Raw genomic sequence first — 12,608 nt, 5'->3', positions numbered from 1 at the left:
TTCGACTAAAAATAACTGTGTACGAGTTTTCTGAAAATTGTCACACCTCCCAGCCGTGTCACACCAATCACCCTGTATAAGTGATAAGATATAAGTGATAAGATATATATATAAGTGATAAGATATATAAGTGATAAGATATAAGTGATAAGATATATATAAGTGATAAGATATATAAGTGATAAGATAATGGGGTTAGGGATTTTAAGGGGCTACCGCCACCTTTTTTATGATCATATAAATGATAGAACCAAGTATCAACCAAGCCAAAGAGTGGAGAAGAAACCAACCTTGGTATATAAATGGAAAACATAACGAATGTGAAAAATATCAAATAAAACTTATTGAAAAGGCAACTGGTAAAAAAGTTCACAAAACAAATGAGAATTAATTTAAATACCAGTGAGTTGGGTGAAAAATATGGAAATATTTTTGAGTGGACGGAAAACTTTGATGGTTGTCAGGAAAATATATACTTTAATTTTAAAATGGTGTGTGTCGTGAAAATCAAGCTCAGACACGACTTGACCTCTGGGTAGGTTTAATATCATTTAGATCTGTAGTACATCCTGTAAGAATACATGCATGCAACAGGCATTAAAATCAGAGTATTTCATGAGCAGCAATGGTTGATTCAATATAACAATGGTCCAACAGAGAGGACAGTCAGCGCAGCATTTAGGGGCGTACATACCAATTCAAACTACAGGACTATGTCACCGTGAGTTCCGCTGGAGTGTCCGCGCGCGCCCCGGTTGTCCCGGGTCTTATAGACGCCCCTTCCGTAGCGAGCACACCCTGGGTTCACCTTGGTATAATTTCACTACATGTCTTATAGACACCGCCCAGTGGTTTAAGTGAGCGTCACACCTGGGTTCAACTTACATTTTCACCACAGTGTGTGGCACTGGAGGTGCTCAAACAAGAACATTGAGAGAGGTTTATCATTTTATTTTAGCTCAGTTAAAATATCTTGATAAAGAACCAAACTCAAACATCTTCTTTGTTAATATATTAGATGGTGAAGGGAGTGGTAAGGGAATTAAATTATTTCCTACGCATAAACAAATATTTGTAGGATCGTTGTTTGAGTGGTCTAATGAACAACATTGATAGTAAGAGTAAAAGCTCCATAAGGCCAAGGGGGGCAGGAATAGAGGTGTTAAGGGGAAATGAAGAAAAGTGAGGGTGAGAGGAAAATTTACATGTAAGTGAATGGAGAAATGAGGGTGGTCCAGGAACAACATTTTTCCTCTACTTGTGTGTGTGTGTGTGTGTGTGTTACTTTGTGTGTGTGTTACTATGTGTGTTTCTGTGTGCGTGTGTGTGTGTTACTGTGTGCGTGTGTGTGTGTTACTGTGTGTGTGTGTGTGTTACTGTGTGTGTGTGTGTTACTGTGTGTGTGTGTGTGTGTTACTGTGTGTGTGTGTGTGTGTTACTGTGTGTGTGTGTGTTACTGTGTGTGTGTGTGTTACTGTGTGTGTGTGTGTTACTGTGTGTGTGTGTGTGTTACTGTGTGTGTGTGTGTGTGTTACTGTGTGTGTGTGTGTGTGTGTTACTGTGTGTGTGTGTGTGTGTTACTGTGTGTGTGTGTGTTACTGTGTGTGTGTGTGTTACTGTGTGTGTGTGTGTTACTGTGTGTGTGTGTGTGTTACTGTGTGTGTGTGTTACTGTGTGTGTGTGTGTTACTGTGTGTGTGTGTGTGTGTGTTACTGTGTGTGTGTGTGTTACTGTGTGTGTGTGTGTTACTGTGTGTGTGTGTGTTACTGTGTGTGTGTGTGTGTGTTACTGTGTGTGTGTGTGTTACTGTGTGTGTGTGTGTTACTGTGTGTGTGTGTGTTACTGTGTGTGTGTGTGTTACTGTGTGTGTGTGTGTGTTACTGTGTGTGTGTGTGTTACTGTGTGTGTGTGTGTGTGTTACTGTGTGTTACTGTGTGTGTGTGTGTGTGTTACTGTGTGTTACTGTGTGTGTGTTACTGTGTGTGTGTGTGTGTTACTGTGTGTGTGTGTGTTACTGTGTGTGTGTGTGTGTTACTGTGTGTGTGTGTGTTACTGTGTGTGTTACTGTGTGTGTTACTGTGTGTGTTACTGTGTGTGTGACAGTGCGTGACAGTGTGTGTGTGTGTGTGTGTGTGTGTGTGTGTGTGTGTGTGTGTGTGTGTGTGTGTGTGTGTGTGTGTGTGTGTGTGTTACTGAAACTGAACAAAACTGTCAGCTGAAGGAGCAAAATAATGTCATTGTCTCGTTTCTCCACAGAATTGGTGGTCCGTAAGGGAGTCAACTCCACAGAACAAGGTAAGCTTTTGTTTATTATCTGTGTAGTCTGATGTTAATCTGCGATAATTATTCAGTGTTTGAGTTTTGTGTATTTTTGTGTGTCAATGTTTTTTTTGTTTTGTGTGTCAATCTTACAAGAATATCCAGAGAATTCGTAAAATAAAATAGGAATATAATTTGATTATGAACATTATCTTTTTTGTCAAGGGAGATGGAATATACAGATTTGATGTGCTAGGTTATGAGCAGCCATTAATAAATAGTAAAATTGTGAGTAATTTTGGGATTCCATTTTTGATAGAATTTATATGAGAATAACAGCTATTTATGGATAGGAGCTTCACAAAAAAAAAATGAGTGGGTACAAAATTAGCCAAATTTGGAAGAGGTCTTACACTGACTTTCCAGAGTACTCTGCTCATGGATTTTTACATATATAAACTTGACCTTTATCAGCATATAAATTGTGCTGTATGCATGGATGTGTCTTAGGCATAGATGATATGGGCAGATAGTAAAGACAAGTTTGTTGAATTGAACTATTGTGAGTTTTAAAACGGAATGCATTGTGACGCGCTGTTATGTTTTTTTACACTCAGAACACGATGTTACGTGTACCTGCAACATATTTTGTTAATCTGCCACACCTATATTGGCATACTGGTGTTAGTAGTATTCACTAAGTTGCATAGAAATGGAGGAACAACTTTTAAGGGAGCATACAACCACTTATTTGGATATTTTCTACAACAGTAGGGGTTTCAATAAGTGGTAGCTGTACACATGGGATTTATCAAATTAAGTTATGCAGTTTAAACAAAGTTACTGATAAACAGAAGGGAAATGGATAGTAAATAAATTCTTCAATGCTGGGTAAATTTAATGAGATATTACAAAGACTTATAGGAGCTACTGTTCTTCCTTATAGCAGTGGGAAAAGAGAGAATTAGATCCAACATAATGAATCTATAAATGAATGTGATAAGGATAATATCCTCAATTTGTGTTAATTATTTGATTGTGGGTAAAGGAATTATTTTATCGTAATGGATTGTTAACAGCAGCCTGCAATGTCCTGAGAGTGTGCATCCATGTAATTAGAAATCCCAGATTTGTTTTTACAAACAACATTTTGGTAGAGGTCTTATGTGGACGAGCACTTACTTGGTAGAAAAAAGGTACTGCATGTTGGCAGCCACTTTTGCGGCCATATAGGCCAAATAAATTGAGAGGGAATTGTAGTTAAATAAGTAATTTACACATGGCTATTTGTAAAAGGGAAGTTGTTGCGATGGGAAACATTTCTGAAAGTTTATTAAAGTGTTATAATATGACATGTGTCAAGGCAAACTATTGGATGGGAAAATTAGATCTGGTTATAGAATGAATTTGCTGACCCTTTGAAGTTAATTCTTTGAATTGATTGTTTTACTAGTATTTTGAGTTCAACTTGGAAATAGTTTGGTAGAGCTTTGTTAACACCTTTGGTTGTGGTATTTTGGAACGAATTCACAGACCATAGGGAGTTGATAAGAATAGAAACAAATATGGACCCCGGGAGATAGGGGCATCAGGATAAGGCACATAATCAGATTTATGTTATATATGAAGGGATTTTTCTTTAGTCACGTTTTAAGAAGTTGTTAGTTTGGTATATAATGTTGAATGTCATCGACATATAATTATGTTATAGGTATGAACATATACGAGGAGTAGCAGCTGAGATACTCCAATATTTGTTTATTGGATTAGTGGTTATATTGGCAATAGTTTTAGTAGTGGCTTGCTTGAAAACCTTAGTGACGGTGGGTTTGAATAAGATAACAAACAACACTATGATAGTGCAAGCAGCCACAAAAGAGGAAATAAACAAAGCAACAAATGAGGAAATGAATGTGGAACCACAAGAGGAAGACTTCTATGGCGACATGAATACTGAGATTCAACGATTGAATCAAGTAATGTTGCAAATGAATACAGTAGAGTTAAAATAAGGGCATAACAACTTGTTGTGAACTATGTCCGTTTTACAAGATCGATGAACTCATATCACCACAAGTTACACTGTTAAAGAAAAACAAAAAGCGGGGAGGACTATGCTAATAATACATTATGCATAGTTTGCTTGTTTGCAAGATTGGTTGGGAATTAGATATTCCTGTTTGTGATTTCAATCATATATACTCTTTATTAATGCATTTATTTTCTTTGAAGTTGGGTTACAATACCTGCATGAGTTTAATTTTTGAATTATATGAACCTGAAAGCAATTGTGGATGCTATTCTTAGCTTAGTAGTGAAAAACACATATCTGATTTGAATATTATTCGTGTGAAGTTGTTATAAAATATAGTGATTTCATGTTACAATGTACCCCATCTGATTCAATCTGTGTGGAGAGCAGATATAAATGTGGCTGAGTAAAGGGAAGACCAGATCACATCCCAAATGGAGTGCTAACGACATCTGGGAAGAAGTTTGAAAGGACAATTTGTGAAAAATGAAGTTAATCCTGGCATACACCCTCTTTCTCAAAGAATGATGAAGAAATACTCCTTTGTAAGATGCATGTTTACCTTCACCAAGGGAAAATTATGTGACCATTTGTCTGGATCACACTGCAACATATGGAAAAGGGCGATCACTTACTTTTGTTCGAATACCTCGAACATTCATCACATCAGCAATTGCAGGACGACGACATTTTACCTGCAACATCTACGGGATACGGTGACGTGTGTCATTACTTCACCAACTTCCGGGGAGCCAGCATGGAGCTGCAAGCGAACGGCTGCGTCTTTTCCTTCACAACAGCTGTGCACGATTCTGCTGTGTGCTCCTGGTATGGACCATGGACAACTGAGTACCATGGTCCCAACATCATCATTGCGGATGCATCCGGCATCCCTGCTCCACATCTTGTTGACAAATCAACATCACATCAACACTTGCTCCATGCTCACGATGAGTGAGGAGGCAAGTCGACTACAACTGGATGGAGGCCTTGTTAAAATCTACTATGGCTCACAGCAAGAGTGGCAAGGATGCTGCATGGAGACCAGGGTCAGTCTATGACTCTGCCCAGCTATCACAACAGCAGAAAATCCTACGCAAATAGTGTAGGTGTTATGAAGACATTTGAAGAAAAATGTTTCATGCTGTAATTTCAAACACAAGTGATCCGCCCCTTTTTTCAAACAAAGAAAGTCAATATTTGATTAAAGGCAAACATTTTGCCAAATGTTGCAGATGCTTTATTATTTTAATGATGAACTGAAATTATTGCGTTTTGGTGAAGGTGAAATGTTTTGTGATCTTTATGCAAATGAGTTGAATTGAATTATCAACATAGAAAGAGTCAATGAACAAGGAAATGTATTGTGATCAAAATTCTTCCAGAATGACGGTGTATGCCTTAGGAAATTGAATTACCAGACTAGTGGTTTGAATATTTAATGTGGTAATGTTTAGATTAATGGTTAATATAAACATAAAAGAGAAAAACCAGGAACTGTCAGGGAATAAATATTCTTATTGACAATATTGCTAGAATATATCTCAATGTGATCTTGTGTAAAGTGGACTATGTTTTACTTTACAAATGAGCCAAGAGCATAGGACAAGAGCAATATAATTCAAGACAGAATGTGTACCGCTCTTGGACTGCCATCTGTGTCTATCAATAGTTAGCCTGTGTTCCATAGATGGAACACAGGCTGCAAATTCCCCCTCAGCAGGTCAGAGCATTTGACCTCTTGAACAGAAATAATGTAGTGCTCTCAGTCTCCCAAAATAGAAAGCTGGCCAAAAGAGCCAAATAAAGGCTTTTGGATGAAGGAGTCTGGGCCTTTATAAGAAAGAGAAAGTTGCGATTGGGCAGTGAAGCAGTGGACTGGGAGAGTGACTGAAGAGGAGTGAACAACTGAAGACCAGTTGACCTGATCAACCAACTGGAGACTGGTCAACAACTGAACGAGGTTCAACAAAGACCTACCGAAGGAGCTACAGCCACGACCGGCAGACAACGTCATTAATATCTAATTAGTACATTTAGTAGAATACAGCAAAACTCTCAAAAGTGAATAAAACATTGATTTTGCTAAAACGAGTTTCTTGAAGTTTTAATAGTAGAACAGGAGTAGAAATTATTCCTCCACAGTGTGTTACTGTGTGTGTGTGTGTTACTGTGTGTGTGTGTGTTACTGCGTGTGTGTGTGTTACTGTGTGTGTGTGTGTTACTGTGTGTGTTACTGTGTGTGTGTGTGTGTGTTACTGTGTGTGTGTGTGTTACTGTGTGTGTTACTGTGTGCGTGACAGTGCGTGCCAGTGCGTGACAGTGCGTGACAGTGTGTGTGTGTGTGTGTGTGTGTGTGTTTGTGTGTGTGTGTGTGTGTGTGTGTGTGTGTGTGTGTGTGTGTGTGTGTGTGTGTGTGTGTGTGTGTGTGTGTGTGTGTGTGTGTTACTGAAACTGAACAAAACTGTCAGCTGAAGGAGCAAAATAATGTCATTGTCTTACACAAATGGTTTATTAAATTGCAGAACCATAGAGCCTGGTACTTCCTAAGCAGTTTGTGAGTGTAACTTCCATGGGATAAGGTGTCACTCCACTGTCCACTGTAACTGCGATCTATTTTTTAAATTCCCTCTAGATGATGGACACAGATTGCGAATATCATATTCCCGTCAGGAAGCGATGCATTGTTACCCGGCAACGCTGGGTACTTTTGCTAGTGATAAAATAAAAACCAAGCACACAGTGAGAATTGCTTTGCAATACATGTCCTCTACCGGTTCTCAATATGTTAAAGCGCAAGTTGGTAAAGTCTGGAAAACTGACCAATGTCTAACATGTGATATTTTCAAAGTCCAAAAAGGGCATAACTTCGTGGGAAATTGACAAAAGTCACCGAAACTCGAAATTGTTCTGTAACTTATCATAATAAAGCCATGTACTAAGTTTCATTTGAATATGTTAAAGGGTAAGGGGAAAATGTCTGGAAAAACAGGTGGGACGGACAGACGGACAGACAAACTGAGAGGAAACCAATAGTCCCCTCCGGTGAAACCATAAACCAGTCAGTGATTTTGAGGGACATTTATTGATAAAGTCAGATTTTTTTTTTGCATGACTATAATTAACAACTTTTAACTTTTTGGTCCTAATATTTAGAAGCATTCTCATCTTACCTTTCGATACTTTTTTTCTTCAGTGTTAATAGGTGACGAGTCAAACTGTGCATCGGCCGCGCTCATGCTTGACGGTGGAGTTGCAACACCTGTTAAGGCAAAGATAACATCTCACAGAGATTATTATGAAGTCCAAAAGTACCAAAATCATCCCGATGCATCTCATTTTGGCAAACAATGAAATTGAGCCTTGTATGTCAGAAATAACTAGAACGGCACTCGGTAAAGCGCATACCTCCGCCAGGCTGAACAGTTTATGTTTTGTATCCCACTGATAGGCCGGATCTGGATTCGGACCTGAAACAAAATCTAATCGGCTTGTTCTTGTCACTGAACCAACTCATCCACCAAGTTTAGTCATAACGTGTCCATAACCTTTTTAAATATCATGTAATAAATCGCTTTTCATCCGATCTCTCAATGGTGAAGAATCACTTAAAAATTAAATAAATCTCGTATCCAAATCCATATTCAGATCTTCACCAAAATCGAATCGATTCGCCGTTGTCACATACCCTACCGGTCCACCAAGTGTCGTCCAAATCCGTCCATTACTTTTTTAGATATCCTACTACACGTCGATTTTTATTTTTTTTGAGCCTGATGTTGGCTTAACGGTTTGGGTGCAGGCTTGGGATCCTAGGATCCTGAGTTTGAATCCCGGTCGATTGCTGAATTAACACCAGGGGGATTGACTCAGCCTGTCATCCTTCCAAGGTCGGCAAATCGAGTACCAGCTTGCTGGGATGAATGATCCCAGTGTGTACCCCGATTTAGAATAGGTGCACCGTATCCCTGCGCTTCGTAAGAGGTGACTAAGCGTTGGTGTCAGGAAGGGCATCCGGCCATAAAAACATTGCCTCAAACAGGGAACCATGATTGTCATGGGGCCCGTAAGGCTATCCTCAGCTTTAGCGGGGGAAATGGCCTTAAAACGATCATTCATTCATTCATTACTATATGTCGGTTTTAGCCCTATCACTCAATGGTGAAGAATCACTTGAAATATTCTACTAGCCGTATCCGGAACTGGATCTTCACCCAAATTGAACCAATTATTCCTTGTGACACACACAACCTCTCCACCAAGTTTCGTCCAAATCCGTGCACAACTTTTTGAGATATCCTGCTATATATCGTGTTTGCCCCTGTCTCCCAATGGTGAAGAATCACTTAAAAATTCGAGTAGCCGGATCCGAATCCGGATCTTCACCAAAATCTAATAATTTCGTCCTTGACACATACGGTACATGTCTGCCAAATTTCGTCCGAATCTGTCCACAACTTTTTGAGATATCTTGTTCACAAACAGACAAACTGTCAAGAGTGAAAACATAACCTCCATCCACCTTCGGTGGCTGAGGTAATTAAATAAACAGGTTTTTTTTTTTTAAGGGTATTAAATGCAAACAGTAAGGTAACATCACCCTTCAACTCTGATAAATAAACTGTACCAGAGTCCATGCAGGTGTGAATAATTTAATGCAGTTCAATGTCGTTCAATCAATCAGAAAGCGCTATCCCAGTATAAATCCTTTAAACGTACAGGTCATCATACTATCCCCACTCCCCAGCTATGGTGCAAATCCAGTAATGGCTCTCAGACATAAAATAGCGTCGGGTCACAAGTATGTAGAAATTAAAGTTTTGGCTCGTGAAGGATACTCCATGCAGTAAATTGTGTTAAAGCCCCATGTTTGAGGATGGGCCATTTACAACATCCTGAAGAGGGTAAGGGGACCTCAAACTGCAACCTTCTAAAATCTAATATATAAAACAGAGCGGTGTCTGCATGTGCATTTGTCGGTTTGTAACTACTCCAAAACCGCAAACCCTTGGGTTGATCGACACTACATTTTCAGGGTAAACTCAGGGGTCCCTACTTAGGATTTTCGTGAAATCGTTTTCCAAACAAAATAAGAAAATATTTTATTTGTGAATTTTTGGATTTTTTTTTTTTCAAGATTTTTCAAAGGTCTTATTATTTGGATTATTTCTCCATTGCGGTGGTCCCATCCCATTACTTTTCCTGGTAACTACTCTGAGATAACAACAACAACAACATGCATTTTAAGGCCATTTTCCCTGCGAGAGCGAAACGACTCTGAGATGAAAGACCACATATAGAAAGCATGGAAAAGTCATTGTCAAGAATGTGCCGCAGCACATTGGCCATTGGGAGGGTGAAAGTACCTTGATGCGAATGGCAAAGGGAGAAAACCGCAACTCCAAGAGCGATCATAAAAGTTTTCTTGGTGTGTCATTACCTCCACCATCAAAGGTGGACTCAGGTTATGTATTCACCCCTGTTTGTCTGTCTGTGAGCAGGATATCTCAAAACGTTATGGACGGATTCGGACAAAACTTCGTGGACAGGTTGGGTGGGTGACAAGGTCGGATCGATTAGATTTTGGTGAAAATCCGGATCCGGATACGAGAATTTTAAAAGTAATTCTTCACAATTGTGAGATCGGGCCAAAAATGATATAGAGCACCATATTTCAAAACACGTTGTGGTTGAGTTATGAGAAAGCCTGGTGGATGAGTTGTTTAGGTGACAAGAACAAGGCGATTAGATTTTGTTTCAGGTCCAAATCCAGATCCGACCTATCAGTGGGATACAAAACGTAAACTGTTTAGCCTGACGTGGTATGCGCTCTACCGGGTGTCGTTCTTGTTTATATACGATAAATGCAGATCCTGTGAATGACTTTCCTTGCAAATAAAGGTGTGATCGTTAGAAAGATCGTTTCTTGTTTTGAACTTGAACAAGAATCGTTTTCTTGAGAAAAGCAAAAAAAGTTGAGTTTCCTGCACAGGATTCTAAACGGGGTAGAGATGGAGGCAACAGAAATGCAAATTGAATCTTCCATCATTGAGCAGGCAAGCTGGAAGCAACAATTCACATTTATTGCCACATCTGGTGCAATGAATATGTTCTAATGGTGGTGAGGTGTTCCATTTGAAACAGCTTCTTTGATATATAACTTTTTGATGCCAAGAGTCCATAATAAAAAATTGTATTGGTGTCAAAGCCAGTGACCAATTGCAAATCAATAGTAGGAAGGATAATGCATTAATCACAGTTACACTTGCTCATTATTTGTTGCTGTTTGCATATTGCTTGAATGAATGAATGAATGATCGTTTTAAGGCCATTTTCCCCGCTAGAGCGGGGGTTAGCCTTGCGGGCCCCATGACAATCATGGATTCCCTGTTTGAGGCAATGTTTTTATGGCCGGATGCCCTTCCTGCCGCCAACCCTTGGTCGCCTCTTACGATGCGCAGGGATAAGGTCTACCTATTCTAAATCGGGGTACACACCGGGATCATTCATCCCAGCAAGCTGGTACTCAATTTGCCGACCTCGGAAGGATGACAGGCTGAGTGAACCCTTCTGGCGTTAATTCAGCGATCGACCGGGATTCGAACCCAGGATCCGAGGATCCCAAGCCGGCACCCTAACCGCTAAGCCAACACCAGGCTATTGTTTGCATATTGCTTGTGCTTCCTTATTTATTTCCAACATATTGTATGTCTGCGAGAATGTACATATGTAGGGTATTCACTCAAAAAACTCTAAGAATGAGATTCATTATACAGTAAGTCGCCGATTTACGTTGTATATTTGCGTCATTTCCATAGAATGTCGTTAACACATTATGGGACAATAGTCGATTTAAGTTGCGCTTATCCGATTATAACAATATAACATCGTTGAAAAGTTTTAAGTACAGTAGCGATGTTTGCCAGTGTATAAGTGACAACATCACGTCACCCGCTAGTGGAAACAAGCGGCAAGCGCTCAGTGGACGACACGCCGCTTTATCTCCAACCCTCATGTGTTTTGGCTTGTGGCGAAATGGACTTAAGTGAAGATAAAGTTAAGTTAGGTGACCAAAAGATTTTCCCTGGCGACACATCTCCCTATTATAACTATATGTATTATATATGGGAAAATCGTATCCGAATAATGTCGTTTTGCATAACGTCACATTTTATAGGAACACGTCCACAATGTAAATCAGCAACCTATTGTAGTCTAAGAAATGCTAACTTGATTTTTCTTCCCAATATACACTCAGTGTACAAAACATCAAGAACAACTTCCTAATATTGAGGTGCATCCCTTTTTCCCTCAGAACAGCCTTGATTCGTTGGGGCACAGACTCTACAAGGTGTCGAAAGCATTCCTCAGGGATGTTGGCCCATGTTGACTCCAATGCTTCCCACAGCTGTGTCAAATCGGCTGGCAGTGGATCTCTACTCCAAATAGCTCGCTCCATCTCATCCCACAGATGCTCAATTGGATTGAGATCTGGTGACTGGGAAGGCCACTGCAGTAAGCTGAATTCACTGTCATGTTCGTGGAACCATACCTGGACAATCCTAGCCTTGTGGCATGGGCCATGATCAACAACAACAACAGCAACAACATGCATTTTAAGGCCATTTTCCCTGCTAGAGCGGGGGTTAGCCTTGCGGTTCCCATGACAATCTTCTCCATCTTGCCCTATTTTCTGCATGTCTCCTTGTTAACCGCCTTGCCCGCATTTCTTCTTCCACCATCTTTAGCCAAGTCTTTCTCGGTCTTCCCCGTCCTCTACTTCCTTCTACATTCATTTCCATCACTCTTCTCAACCAGTCACTTTCATCCTTCCTCAACACATGACCAAACCATCTCAACCTGTTACTCTTCACAGCATCCATCACAGGCTCTATTCCCATCATCTTTCGCAATTCATCATTTGTCTTCCTCTCTCTCAACGGAACTCCGCACATACACCGAACCATTCGCATTTCCACCCTTTCCAGCCTTCGTTGCTGCTCAACAATCATGACCCATGTCTCGCTCCCAGAAATCATAACACTTCTCACACATGCAGCATACACCTTTCCCTTCAGCTTCAATGACACTCCCCTCCTCATCAGCATGCCACTCAGTTCCCGAAACTTATTCCATGCACATCTCACTCCAGCAACCATTGCCGAGTCTGATTCACCTTCTCCATTCAGCATGTCTCCGAGGTAGCAAAATGTTTTCACACCTTCCAGCTTCACGCCGTCTCCAAGATCCAACTTAACATTTCCTCCATCTGTAGCTCCCTCTGTGCACACCTTACATTTGAATGTAGCTGCCACAC

At 40.2% G+C, this 12,608-nt stretch overlaps 2 protein-coding genes across 5 annotated transcripts in view; both read right to left on the bottom strand.

The window, feature by feature from the left end:
* The window catches only part of LOC144891596 (uncharacterized), a 710,104-nt gene that overhangs the window by 144,037 nt on the left and 553,459 nt on the right, over positions 1-12,608 (bottom strand). The gene's annotated exons all lie outside the window — the stretch shown is intronic.
* The window catches only part of LOC137424622 (dynamin-like GTPase OPA1, mitochondrial), a 169,621-nt gene that overhangs the window by 120,534 nt on the left and 36,479 nt on the right, over positions 1-12,608 (bottom strand). For all 4 annotated transcript variants that reach the window (XM_068112259.2, XM_068112261.2, XM_068112258.2 and 1 more), the window contains one exon: positions 7,465-7,553. In XM_068112259.2, coding sequence (XP_067968360.1) covers positions 7,465-7,553 — 89 coding nt within the window. The remainder of the gene's footprint in view (positions 1-7,464; positions 7,554-12,608) is intronic.

Source organism: Myxine glutinosa, chromosome 4, assembly GCF_964187855.1.
Source record: "Myxine glutinosa chromosome 4, kmMyxGlut1.1, whole genome shotgun sequence".
NCBI lineage: Eukaryota > Metazoa > Chordata > Myxini > Myxiniformes > Myxinidae > Myxine > Myxine glutinosa.
Note: the sequence above shows the minus strand (reverse complement) of the source record. Positions and strands in the feature narration are given on the sequence as shown.